The sequence below is a fragment of the Nerophis lumbriciformis genome, linkage group LG02, assembly GCF_033978685.3.
Source record: "Nerophis lumbriciformis linkage group LG02, RoL_Nlum_v2.1, whole genome shotgun sequence".
Lineage (NCBI taxonomy): Eukaryota > Metazoa > Chordata > Actinopteri > Syngnathiformes > Syngnathidae > Nerophis > Nerophis lumbriciformis.
In genome coordinates, this window is record NC_084549.2 from 36,887,711 (window position 1) to 36,902,260 (window position 14,550).

The window sequence follows — 14,550 nt, forward strand, 5'->3', positions numbered from 1 at the left end:
TGTAACGGTACACAAAAATTTCGGTTCGGTACCAACCTCGGTTTAGAGGTCACGGTTCGGTTCATTTTCAGTACAGTAAGAAAACAACAAAATATACATTTTTTGGTTATTTATTTACCAAATTTGTAAACAATGGCTTTATCCTTTTAACATTGGGAACACTATAATAATTCTGCCCACGTTAATCAACATTAAACTGCCTCAAGTTGTTGCTCATATTAAATAAAATGACAAAACTTTTCTTCTACATATAAAAAGTGCAACATTAAACAGTTTCAAGTCAATTCATCATGCTTAATTTATTACAGCATTTGGGAAGCCTGTAGTTGATTTTTATTATGTAAATGTTATATTTTTATCAACATGTGATAGCAGGGACCCTGCCATTCAAAACTAGGCTGCTACATTACCAATGATTAATGTAACTATAGCTGAAAAAATAGTACAATAGTAATAGGAGAGACTATTCATCCCTGAACACCATGGAGTTCATGTAGGCTTAATGATGCAGTTACATTATTATATCAACTATCAGAGACAGAAACTCTTCATTTAACATAATGTCCTTTTTTGCTGCTTCAACACAGCTCAATCAACACATAAAAAGGTAAAGTGAAATAACAGACAGACAGGGTTTTGCTGTCCGTAACACACACACACACACCGCAAAATGAGCTAATGTTACGCTAAAAGCTAATTAGCCTTCACCTCAAGCCAGGACTGCGAGCGAGCTGAGCTGAAGTTTAAGTTTCTAGAAGGTCAACGGGCTCATAGTGATGTTACTAGTAGTTGACTGGGAGGTGTTTATTATCATTTGGGAAGAGTCCGCTGCCTTATGCTCACCTGCTAAACACCTCTCTGCTCGACGCTGAAGCACTGACGACATGCGCTCTGAAAACACACTGCTGATTGGCTGTTACCGCTCTGAATACGCACTGCCGATTGGCTGTTACCGCTCTGTTGTAACCAATCAGATGGTTGTGTGGGTAGGACAATGCTGGGTGCTGAGACAGAGGCAGAAAAAACAAAGCAGCTTGTTAAGACTTTAGCTTAGAAACTCGTTCGGTACACCTGCAAACCGAACCGAAACCCCCGTACTGAAACGGTTCAATACAAATACACGTACCGTTACACCCCTAATGTATGTATGTGTATATATATATATACATATATATATATATATATATATATATATATATATATATATATATATATAATGTATGTGTATATATGTATGTGTATATATATATATATATATATATGTGTATGTATATGTATGTATATGTGTGTGTGTATAAATGTGTATGTGTGTGTGTGTGTGTGTGTGTGTGTGTGTGTGTGTGTGTGTGTGTGTGTGTGTGTGTGTATGTGTGACATATATATATCATGTGAGCACTCCTATTCAAAAAGCAGGAATGACGCAATACTGCATATTTCAACAGCACAAAGGAGCCTTTTATACATATCATTAATAACTAATTATATGACAATTATAATATCCATCCACTCATTTTCAAAATTTCAATTTCAAAATTATACAATAGAATAATAAAGATGTATCATATGCATATCGTACCTCCTGAATCATAATCGAATCGTAAGGTGCCCAAAGATTCCCACCTCTATTATATATGCCGTCTAAGCCACGAGCACAAGAGCTCTTTGAACGGTCTACTTTTTTTCTCTGAACAAATATTTTTTAGCATTTGCTGTCAATCAACTGCCTATAAAGTAAGTGTAATAAGGTCAACTCCGCCCATTGTTCTTTTGAGTGAAAGCTGCTCAGAGGAAGGTGTTGTACTGGTTAAGTACTTGTTTCCCCTGACATGTGATTATGCATTACAGAACTGTCAGAAATGAGTCATTATTAGGTGGAGGACAGGAGGGAGTGGGGGTGGGATGAGGGGTGGGGGGGGGTTGTTGTCAGTATTTCAACTAAGTGATTGTCTGGTTCTTTTTGGTTAGGTCTCCTATCCAGAATGAAGAAGCAGTGCTTTCGACTCATCAGAAAAATACCCTTTGTTGGCGGCGCGGTAAGAGCACTGACTGACTGTGTTGTCTAAGCCGCTTGTGAGTCATGGCTGATGATGAGTGCCGAATGGAGGAGGAGGGGGCGGGGGGGACCTTTGGCACAGTTATTGACAGTGCAGTGGAGATAACATTCAGAAACGTCTTGTCATTGCCATCTTACAGCAATCTGTTGCAGTGAACATGATAACACAGTTGGTCTTTTCAATTAAATAATGTCCGTAAGATGTGATGTCCTTAAAAACAACCCTGTGCTCTAACCACAGATTCAGAGCCAGCTGAACAAAGCTTTAGACGACATGTCTGCAAGCTTGTGCACTCTAAAGAATGGGATGTACTACACGAAAAAGTTGCCCTCGAAGGGCCTCACACAGAGCGAAGTGTTGGATAAAATCAGCGAGTACCAAACTCTGAGTAAGTGTTTACTAAATGAGCGATCTATTGTGTTTATGGACTGCATTCCTGAAGAGATGATGTGTTGTTGCAGACGAGGTCCAGTGGGAGAAAGGCTGTGTTTCGGGTGCAGTTTACTGGGGTGATGAAAACTTAACTAAACTCCTGGTGAAGGTATGCATCACACACACTTATGGCACATCTTATGGCCTCTGGGGCGTGAGGTGTAACTCCCACATCATCTCCATCAAGGGCAACAGACATGTCAAACCAGTTTGAAAAAAAAAAAACAGACATTTTATGTACTATAGTTGTAATAACACGCATGACGTGCTGCGTGTATCATGATCGATATTAAAGTGTGACTCACTTGATGGACAGTTGTGCGTTTGGTCCAGCTGGCCGGGGATGTTTTTTTCTGGTTTATTTGGGTAAGCACAAATGAAATGGCTCCAAGTTCCACATTTATAGCGTCAAAGTCACTTCCACCGCACTCTCTCGGCTTCCGTCTGTTTCAGCGTCTCACCCTTCTTTCGTGCTCGCTTCTATAGCCAGTAGTTCATCCTCTGTATATTCAGCTTGAAAAATATATGGTTGTGAATCTTCCTTTGTCATTAGAACACGCATACGCGTTTGTTTCCTGAAGTAGGAATACAGATTTGTTGCCAAAAGTCGGATGTGTGCTGCAATGGAAACAGAACATGATGCCACATATGCGGTCCTCTCCAAGGTTTCTCATAGTCATTCACATCGACGTCCCACTGGGGTGAGTTTTTCCTTGCCCTTATGTGGGCTTTGTACCGAGGATGTCGTTGTGGCTTGTGCAGCCCTTTGAGACATTGTGATTTAGGGCTATATAAATAAACATTGATTGATGATTGATTGATTGATGCGCTGAAGAAATCAGTCCCAGCTTTGATTAAAATGATCAAAATACGGTTAATATTTAACATACCGGTATTACATATTGTTATGAACATGTCTGTTACTACATTATATATACACTTGCAGTGTGTATATAAAACATTGATGGAGGGTTTTAAAGTTGTTTTAGAGGGCTTTGCGTTTTTTTATCATCTTTAAAATCCTAAGAAAAAAAAAAAAGACAAAGTTCCACAAAAAATTGCAGTTACCCTTTATCTTAACTCAGAAAACACCACCTATTCGTGTAGTAAGATATGAACAAAAAATAGATATATACTACATATCCTGATATATGTAATTTTATATCCTGATAATGGCATATATCACAATATAGTATTTTCTCTTAAAACTACATATTAATGCACATATTTTTCTAATCTTTTCTCCTTTTTACTCAAGAAAACATATACTTTATATGTAAAAAAAGAATATAAAGTATTTTATTAACAGCCCTTTTTTTCAACGTACTGGGGTCATGTCTACCAATATGAATTTAGAGATGGCATCTGTAGTTTCTTCGTGTCTGTGGGACTTCTTGTCATAGACCCTGCATTTTGACAATGACTCTTTAGTCTTGTTTAGTGTTTTTTTTATTTTCATCACATTGTGGTTTTGAGGTAAAGTTAGTACTTTGTCACCTTTTAACAATGTCTCTCCACTGTTCTGCATGTCGTGTCTCCAAGTGACCAAAAAGAATAGCAGTGTCCCAGATGCTAGCAACAACTTGTTGACAGCATGTTTTGCTGTTTATCGTTGTTTGGTTGACAAGGCTCCCACATTTTGCAACCAATTCCTCCTCAGGTTTTGATTGTTTAGCTTCCATTGTGATTTTCATCCGTCTCTGCTACATTGTTGACATACATGCTCCTGCCGGCTCTCGCGCTCATGGATTCATCAGCGCCATAAAGTTTTTTCCGGATGACGTAAAGCAGCAACATTTCTGCCGTTATATTAGCTGCAACGCAGACGTTAAACAATAGAGAATTACATCGTACAGTATGCATTTTTATGTTGCACTACGATATGCACCATAATACCTACAATGACCTTTTAGGGTTTATTCTTAATTTTTTTTCTTATGTTGTTTTAACCCCCCTTTGTTAAGGCTGGTCTTTATTTTTTTTAAAAGAGAAAGGCCACCAAGAAGCCAAAGAGAAAGCAAAACATGTGAGTGTTGGCCATATTCGTTCGAAGCTATCTGAACTGTGGTGTTGCACGCTATTCTGACATCTCATGTTCAAGGACTCAATGTTCCTTACTGTTATACCAGCACACATGAGACACATGAAATGGCACAAAATGTCCCAAAGTTCCAGATTTAAAACAGTGAGTGCCACAAGAACGCTAGTATTTACATGATGATTTAAATAGAATAGACTTCAGGACAGTGGTTTGATCACTGACTTTTTTTTGTGAGTTCTGAATTCTTAGACTTTGGCAGCATTAGACTTTTGAGCAGGGGTTCCCCCAAAGGGTCCCATCCTAGGATCGACATTTAAGTCACACCACACTTTTATTGAAGTCAAGCGAAGTAAATTTAATCCGTTTTTTCCCCATATGTAATCTTTCTAAATATTTATTAGTTGCTCAAAGTGCATTGTAGAGGAATTTATTAAGACATCAAATTAAAGAAATGAGAAGGAACATGATAACTGTATGAATACAAAAATTGCTTGCATTGAAAGTAAAATATCAAAATAGCACATTGCAGTAAATATTGTATATACCAAGCAGAAATATGTTCAAAAATATTGCTTAATTTTACCTAAAAACACAGGCAATGGTTGTATTTTATATATTTTAATGTAATCTTTGACTTACTGCGACCCAGTTTTGAGATCAACCCCCCCTTTTGAGAATATCAACTTTTAGAGCAGTGTTAATGTAGGGCAGGCACCCATTGTTGGGCTGCACGTACCGCCTAGAGCAGTGTTTTTCAACCTTTTTTGAGCCAAGGCACATTTTTGCCTTGAAAAAATCCGGAGGCACACCACCAGCAGAAATCATAAACTCAGTTGACAGTTAAAAGTCATTGTCGCAATTGTTGGATATGATTTTAAAGCATAACCAAGCATGCATCACTATAGCTCTTGTCTCAAAGTAGGTGTACTGTCACAGCCTGTCACATCACACCCTGACTTATTGAGTTTTTTGCTGTTTTCCTGTGTGTAGTGTTTTAGTTCTTGTCTTGCGGTCCTATTTTGGTGGCTTTTTCTCTTTTGTTGGTATTTTCCTGTAGCAGTTTCATATCTTATATTTCCCACATCTACTTTGTTATAGCAATCAAGAATATTTCAATTGTTTTTATCCTTCTTTGTGGGGACGTTGTTGATTGTCATGTCATGTTCGAATGTACATTGTGGACGCCGTCTTTGCTCCACAGTAAGTCTTTGCTGTCGTCCAGCATTCTGTTTTTGCTTACTTTGTAGCCAGTTCAGTTTTACTTTCGTTCTGCATAGCCTTCCCTAAGGTTCAATGCCTTTTCTTAGGGACACACACCTTTTGTTTATCTTTGGTTTAAGCATAAGACACCTTTTTACCTGCATTTACAAAGCAATTAGCTACCGGCTGCCACCTACTGATATGGAAGAGTATTACATGGTTACACTGCCGAGCTCTCGACACTCAACAACAACACATCATTTGCAGACTATAATTACTGGTTTGCAAAAACATTTTTTAACCCAAATATGTCAAATTAGATCTCCCACGGCACACCAGACTGTATCTCACGGCACACTAGTTTGCCACGGCACAGTGGTTGAAAAACACTGGCCTAGAGGACCGCCAAAAAAACTTGTTAACCACATGTGGCAGTAATGACAATAGCAAACGGAAGAAGTCTCGAGCTAAAGTTCATAGAGAAGTTTCTTAAGCCCAGAAATTATGACTAAAGTGGTAAAGCTGTATTTTTATTTGCTTTCAAAGTTTATTTAAGAAGCATATATTTATATTACTTATTACTAATTTTGTTTGAATGTATTCATTTCCTTTTTTTTTGTTTTTGCTCAAAGGTGTATGGGGATTTTGCTTGGAGCAACCCACTTCACCCAGACATCTTTCCTGGTGTAAGGAAGATGGAGGCCGAGGTCGTCAGAATGGCTTGTACACTTTTCCACGGTGGACCCAACTCGTGTGGAACGGTAAGCTAGTCCATTTCTCATGCAAAGTACAGGACTTTGTTTTAGCTCTTGTTCTTTTGCTTAGGTGACTTCAGGAGGTACGGAGAGCATACTAATGGCATGCAAGGCGTACAGAGACATGGCGTATGAACGAGGTGTCAAATACCCAGAAATGTAAGTGAGTTGCATTTTTCAGTGATTTATTTGCTGTAATTCATCTTCTCCTTTGTAAAGTAGCAATGTGGACATGTAGTTTGATGCTACTTTGACTGCATTTCATAATGCTGTCAAAAATGTTGTGTTCACGAATGCATCTTTACTACTTTATGCAGTACATTGGCAAGGTAAATTATACTTTTTCTCTAGCAGTAGTAAATGTCATTCAGTTTTGACTGAAAAACTAAATCCAAAGATGAAAATAACAAAAAAATGTGTCAATTTGATTTTGTCTATGTATTTCCCACCTTTTTTCCTAGCTAATGTTGTCTTTTGTTTTCATTTCTGAAGTCTAGCACCAATCAGTGTCCATGCAGCCTTCGACAAAGCGGCCCATTACTTTGGGATGAAGCTGGTTCACATTCCACTCAATATGAAAACAATGCAAGTGGATGTCAAGGTGGGAAAAATCCTTTGTTTGACTCTCTCTCTCTCTCTCTCTCTCTCTCTCTCTCTCTCTCTCTCTCTCTCTCTCTCTCTCTCTCTCTCTCTCTTGGACACACCTTTTCATTCATTGCGTTTTCTTTATTTTCATGACTATTTACATTGTAGATTTTTCACTGAAGGCATCAAAACAATGAATGAACACATGTGGAGTTATATACTTAACAAAAAAGGTGAAATAACTGAAAACATGTTTTATATTCTAGTTTCTTCAAAATAGCCACCCTTTGCTCTGATTACTACTTTGCACACTCTTGGCATTCTCTCAATGAGCTTCAAGAGGTAGTCACCTGAAATGGTTTTCACTTCACAGGTGTGCTTGAAGCTCATCGAGAGAATGCCAAAAGTGTGCACAGCAGTAATCAGAGCAAAGGGTGGCTATTTTGAAGAAACTAGAATATAAAACGTGTTTTCAGTTATTTCACCTTTTTTTGTCAAGTACATAACTCCACATGTGTTCATTCATAGTTTTGATGCCTTCAGTGACAATCTACATTGAAAACACATTGATTGAGAAGGTGTGTCCAAACTTTTGGCCTGTATTGTATATGTATGTATGTATGATCACTAATCGTATATCAACCTGCTCGGTCTTCAGATAACCATAAATAATGATATACAAAGTAAATATGTGGTCAAAATAAATTGTGATTAATCTGTGAAGTGAATTACATTTATGTAGTACTTTTCTCTAGTGATTCAAAGAGCTTTACATAGTGATCGGCGTATATACCTGATTAATGCAATGTTTTGTGATTAAATTCATGAGCTACCTCGTTATTTTTGACAGCCCTAATTTTAATTCATAGAAAATACATAATAACCACATTATTTAGGATACAGTATAGTTATAGGATACATCCTCATATTGATTACAACAATAAACTACTCTCTCACATTAAATGTTTTTCTCCTCACTGCTATATCTTCAAAAAATTATATAATCAGTATAGATGACGTGAGTTGTCATTTTTGCTTTTCTCCTATTTCTCGTCTACAAGGCTATGAAGAGAGCCATCAACAAGAACACAGCCATGCTTGTGTGCTCTGCCCCCCAGTTTCCACACGGGACCATGGACCCCATTGAGGAAGTAGCAAAGGTCAGGAATACATTTCACCAATATTTTTCTCTTGGAAGTATGGAACTTCCTGTTTTACTCTCTCCCACTGTTTTTCAGCTTGCTGTACGCTACAACCTCCCAATGCATGTGGATGCTTGTCTGGGTGGTTTTCTGATCGTCTTCATGGCCAAGGCTGGCTACACCCTTGCACCTTTCGACTTCAGGGTAAAAGGTGTCACCAGCATATCTGCAGACACACACAAGGTTAGGGAGAGGTTGCACCTTTTTTCCTTCACGCTCCTTTAAATCTAATTTACTTCTGGCTCTGCCAAAAGATATTGCGTTTTCCACCATGCAGTAAGTTTAGTTGTGAGAGGGAACCTCCTGTCTGCAGTTTTTTGCATGTCTATTTGGATATATTTGCAGGAAATCTCTGCATATTCAGCATACGCGACCCTGCAAATTTGCAGATTTTTGTTCTAAAGACTCTTTCATGAAAATTATTACATTGGTACATTGATTCCCACATATTTTTGTTACAGCATTCACGTCCCCGCAATTTTTTTTTGTTCAAATGTTTTATATAGTGTAACCCTAATTGACGGACCCCTCATTGTACAAACTTTTCAATTTATGAACCCCAGACCGGATAAAAATATGCTTTGGTGTACGACTCTTTTGTCAGTGTACGAACGTATAATGCACCTATTCTTGTGGCGCAGCCATTTTGTGCGTGCTTTACAGGGAGATGAATGTGACAGCACAGCAAACAGAAGCTCAGTTGTAGCGCTAACCTGACAATCAGGTTAAAAGCTAGACTGTCACTCTGATTCCATCAGTTCTGTTGTTCATCAGTTGTGCTTCTATGATTTAGCTTGTTAGCAAAACAATGGCAATAAAAGAGAGACTGGGAGGATTCTTGTTATGTGAAATAATTTCCTAATTACAATCAATCAATCAAAATGTATTTATACCCCTAATGACAAGTGTCTAAAAGGGCTTCACAAACTCACAATGACATCCCTTGATTTAAACCCACATCTGGGCAAGGAAAAACTCAAAAGACCCCAGCTAGGGAAAAGAAGAAGCTTTGAAAAGGTACCACAGATGTAGGGACCCCCCTTCCGGGGTGATCGGCTGCAATGGATGTCAAGTGGGTATAATTATTGACTTGTTAAATTAATAGTTAATGTGGGAGTCCAGTCCATCGGGAAGCCAACATATAGTCTTTACAACACTTTTGTTGTACAGTAAATTTTGATCCAAAATTGGAGGTGAACATCACTGTCAAGCTAGCAGGAGGGTTTGGAGGGGCAGGAGCGAGCCAGCGTATATATTCCGACATGTGACTTCTTCCCGAAAGTGAAAACCAGTGGTGGTCAGCGAAGCTAAGATTGCTGTTGTACAGCAAGCAGCTCGCAAACAATCTGAGTACAAAATAGGCTTAAATCTTCTTGCAAAAAGCAGTGACATAGAACCCTATACTTTTATCAAAAAAATATTTGTCGAGTGATATCAAGAAATATATGTCTGTCGCGTTCCCAGACATATCAAACGATTGTGCTCCAGACGCCATATTCGACACGACAAAACAAATAGAAACATGGAAAAGCATGGAGGTCTACAACTTCTTTTTGTGGCTGGGACAAGTAAATTGGTATCAAGACTCTCCCGGATAAATATACATTGTTTTTGTTTGGATAAGGTTGCATTTCATAATTTAACTTCACGTCTATGGCCATGTTTGTTGCTGTTGCACGCGCCATCTCCGAGTTGCGTGTTTTTTACTCCCGTCTTTATCAAAATATAACAAAAGATGTCAATATTGTGTATGTGCTGACAGCTTCATTTATGATTGTTGTCTTTGGTAAAAGCTTAACTCTTTTAGCTCTTTCTTTTTTTTTTTAGACTCGCCGCAAATAAGATAAAATAAAATCAACTAAAAATCAATACTTACATAGGAAATAATAAACGTTAAAAGTATATATAGCAAACAAACCTTCAACAAAGTGATCACTTCAAACTCATGAATTGTTGAACTGGAGTGTGTGCTGCTTTTCTCATTGTTTCGTAAAATCTTGTACTCTTCCTCCCTTTTTAATTACCTCTCGAGGAACTCTGAAGAAACGTTTATCCTTTTCGTGATTTGAACAATTCGTACAGCCGAAAATAACAGGTACAGGCCATTTTTTCTCAGAGAAAGGCTAAATGGCACCTAGAACCCATTGAAAACAAAGCTAGCTTGAACACCAGGCGTATTAATTGGGTGGGACGTGAGCCGACCGTGACGTCAGTAACATCCCAGCAATAGCCCGAGGGTGCCTCGAGGCAGCATAAACCAGGATTTATTGGAATGGGCATCTTAATTGCTCGCAGTTCTTTGCTTTATAAAATGTTCAAATACTAAGAACAAGTTGTAATTATTGTGTGTACTGTATGTTGGCGCTTCATGGGATGTCCTGTGTAACCCTTCAGAATAAGAGTAATGTTAAATTTTTCCATGAACGATTTAGTTATTTCCGAATTCATGCAGATTGTCCTTGTATGTGTCTGCAGTACGGCTACGCCCCCAAAGGCTCCTCAGTGATCCTTTACAGTGATACAAAGTACCGTCACTATCAGTACTTTGTGGCTCCAGACTGGCAGGGGGGAATCTATGCCTCGCCCTCGATAGCTGGCTCCAGGCCCGGAGGAATCGTCGCAGCCTGCTGGGCCACCATGATGCACATGGGAGAGAACGGCTACGTGGACGCCACTCGGAAGATCATCAGCGTGGCACGCAAAATCAAAACAGAGTACGCTATGCTATATCTTTGCTTAATGCTTTAACCACTTGCAACATTTAACACGTCTGTTTCTTTATTGACAGAGTCAGAAAGATGAAAGGTGTGTTTGTGTTTGGGGATCCAGAGATTTCAGTGGTGGCAATAGGCTCGGATGTTTTCGATATTTTCCGTCTGTCTAACGCGCTGACGTCAAAGGGCTGGAATCTGAACACGCTGCAGTACCCATCCAGGTCAGTAGTAGCACCCCAATCAATTGTCGCACAATAACACAAGTGTGTCGGTGTGACAATGTCACAATCTCTTCACAGCATCCACATTTGTTGCACACTTCTACACACCCAGCCCGGTGTTGTTGAACGCTTTATTAGCGATGTCAGAGAGCAGGTGGCCATCATCATGAAGAACCCTAAAGAGAAAACCACAGGAATGGTGAGATGGAACGTCTTACACTTACAGCTTATCTAAACAATTATAGGGGTTTATATCGGTTTTTGATGAAAATGTCCGCCAATAGTTTGCCCCAGTATTTTTAAAGTGTGTCGGTTGTTCGATTGACAAAACACTGCGTGTAATAAACTTGGCAGTTCCCGTAGAATTTAGTGCCAAAACAAATAATTCTGTGCATTGGTGACTCAGTCATATTGTGTTAGTCTCTATTCCAAAATGTGCCTTTGTTTTCCTATTCTAAACCATTCTCTCCCAGCTCCGTCGCCATTCTATGACATCATCACTGGTTGACTTTCAAACGTAAATTCCAAACTATAGAGCCCATCTAAATATAAGCAGCACACAGATTTGTTTTGTTTATATATTGGCTGCACGAGTCTATTAGCCGCAGGTGTACATATTTAAACATGAAATGTTAGTTGGATAAAATCCAAAGGTGATCGTGCATTTTCTGCTGTGGCCCCAAAACTTTGGAACAATATCCCTCTAGCTATTCGGACGGCTACCTCTTTAATGAGTTTTAAATCACTTCTTAAAACATATTTTTACTCTTTGGCTTTTAAACCAGCGTAAGAGTTGTGTGATTTTAGTCTATTTTCTTTTCTTTGATGTACTTTATATATTTATTATTTTATAGTTAAATGTTTTATATTATTGACTCTCCTAGTATGTATGTCTCAACTTCTGTGTAGCACTTTGTGAAACTTTTATTGTTTTTTGAAATGTGCTATATTATAATGTGGATTGGATAGGGATGTGCGGATCGATACTGAAATATAGATACCGCTGATACCAGATCTTTATCCTCTAATATCAATTCTCAAATTAAAATATCGATATTTTTTGTCATTTTAGACTTTTTTCACCAATGGCCACATACTGAAAAGTCAAAGTATGCGGGGACCATATTGATACTTTTTTGTTTGAAAACAGATATTGTGTCACGTCTATATAATGTCATAAGGTGATTAAGCATATAATTAATTATTATTTAGAACATTTTAGCTTTTTCTCATGACGATTTTTTTTGTGTTTTTTCTTAATTTTTTTTACTGTTGTTTTTTTTCCAATGTAAGTCTAAAATACAAATAATCATACAATTGTGTAACTGCATAACCTCCTGTGTAAAAAATGATGCCTGTACAAAAATGTTCAGTTTACAGATTTAACCGTGTTTATCAAGGTTTGTTGTAATTTTTCAAATTAATTCATAAGTTAGTATTATTTTATTTTTTAATTAACCAACTAACTAAACTTTGTTTATATTTTAACTACGGTATGTTTTATTTTTGGTTTGAGAGCTGCTAATGTTTCTAATTCATAAGTGTGTATCATTTTATTTCCCTAATTAAGTAAAATGTGTTTTTATTTAAAGTATATATTTTTGTTCTGTTTGAGAGCTTCTAATATTTTTAAAATTCATTAGTTGGTAATATTTTATTTTTTCTTATTAACCAAGTAAACATTGTTTATATTTTAAGTATATTTAATTTTTTATTTTGAAAGCTTCTAATATTTTAGATCAGAGGTGTCTATTTTTTTTTCACCAAGGGCCGCATATTGAAAAGTCAAGTATTGGGCATTGTTTTATTATTTTTTTAAATGCTAAAAACAGATATATATATTTAAAGACTAAACTTTGTGTTTATAGGTGACTAAGTTTATTATTATTATTTGTTTATAATGTTCAGGTTTTTCTCATTACGTTCTGATTGTTTGCTCTTCTTACATTGTTGCTGTTGGTTTTTTTTAGAAAGATATAATATTATTTGAAAATACACAACTTGTAAAATTTGCATTAAAACGGATATTTTGTACTTTATTTCTCGGTGCACTCTAAAATATAATTACTGAATGTGTCGTTTTTTAGCTTATTGTGTTGTTGCATCCAGAAGAAGTCACAAAGTACGACACTCTTTTTAACTTTAATTGCCAAACATCAATAACACATGACCATACACATTACCACCAGCATGTCATTACAATAGTTATTTAACGGTTTTGTTTATTTTCAATTACTGCTACATACCCCTCTCTTGTCCCGTGTCCGTAAGGGCTGAATAGCACAGCAAATAATAAAAGCGTCCTCTGCCGTGACTCAGGAGTTGCACAGTCCATCTTTACAAACCTGTTTTCCTCTAGTTTTTAGGTAAAACGTCCATTAAAAGTAAACTGATTATTCTGAACTATTAGTTCCAGTGTCGACAAAGATGTCAATGTTGTGGTTGTCATCACTCTTTACAAGAACGTAAATATCTAGTCGACAACAGCTGCATTTGCTCCTTCTGGACACAGTGCCCCTTAGTGTTTTGGAAGATAATTAAATGTCTGGCGCCACCCCCCACGGAAGAGCTATAAATCAAACAAGACGCCGTAAGAGGGGACGCAAGCTACGTGATTTAAGAGTATATTTAATTTATTGGTGCCATGTGAAACTTGTGAACTTGGAAAATTCCATAAATTAGCAACAGCATTCTAAAACGCAAAGCATAGGGAAAATGTAGCGGCTTAGAGTCCAGAAATTGTGGTAGGTATTTGCTAACTAACACAGTTGCCACATCTGTCTCCATGCTTTTTTAGATAGATAGATAGATAGATAGAGAGATAGGTCTTTATTGTCATTGCACAAGTACAACGAAACTTTGTTTTCAGCACAAACCCGTTCAAGATTAGACAAAAACAAACAGTGTACAGGGTTACAGAGCAGGAACGCTGATGGGTCGCCACAAGGCGCCCCGTAAAAGATGGGAAAAAGGTAAAATGCTGGGGAAGGATGAGTAAAAAATACAATCTAGACTGGGCTCCTAAGGGGGCCCAGTCTGGAGTGGGAAAAAAACCTCCAAAGCAAAGCACATATACATATTACAACGTACATCTCGAGATATCTAGCAACAGAGGGAAGGGAGTGCGAGGTCATGATGGTGGGTCGCAGCTCTCAGGCGCTGACCATCCATTCATCACCCCTATGGGATATTGACTATAACTGCAAAATAACCCACCATGGGACCAAACATTCTTGATTTCAAGAAAGAAATTGTTGCAAAGTACTGAAGTGTGGTCAAAAAAAGTCTTCAATGAAGGTAAAAGTGATGTTAATATATTTTTTTGTATGTATTTTGCATTGTTTTC

The 14,550-nt window shown here is 37.6% G+C and overlaps 1 protein-coding gene across 1 annotated transcript in view; it reads left to right on the forward strand.

The window, feature by feature from the left end:
- sgpl1 (sphingosine-1-phosphate lyase 1) overlaps positions 1-14,550 on the forward strand; it is a 35,501-nt gene that overhangs the window by 18,762 nt on the left and 2,189 nt on the right. The window contains exons 3-13 of the mRNA XM_061962049.1: positions 1,966-2,033; positions 2,295-2,442; positions 2,516-2,595; positions 6,360-6,488; positions 6,553-6,641; positions 6,975-7,083; positions 8,129-8,227; positions 8,306-8,452; positions 10,745-10,983; positions 11,058-11,204; positions 11,283-11,403. Coding sequence (XP_061818033.1) covers positions 1,966-2,033; positions 2,295-2,442; positions 2,516-2,595; positions 6,360-6,488; positions 6,553-6,641; positions 6,975-7,083; positions 8,129-8,227; positions 8,306-8,452; positions 10,745-10,983; positions 11,058-11,204; positions 11,283-11,403 — 1,376 coding nt within the window. The remainder of the gene's footprint in view (positions 1-1,965; positions 2,034-2,294; positions 2,443-2,515; positions 2,596-6,359; positions 6,489-6,552; positions 6,642-6,974; positions 7,084-8,128; positions 8,228-8,305; positions 8,453-10,744; positions 10,984-11,057; positions 11,205-11,282; positions 11,404-14,550) is intronic.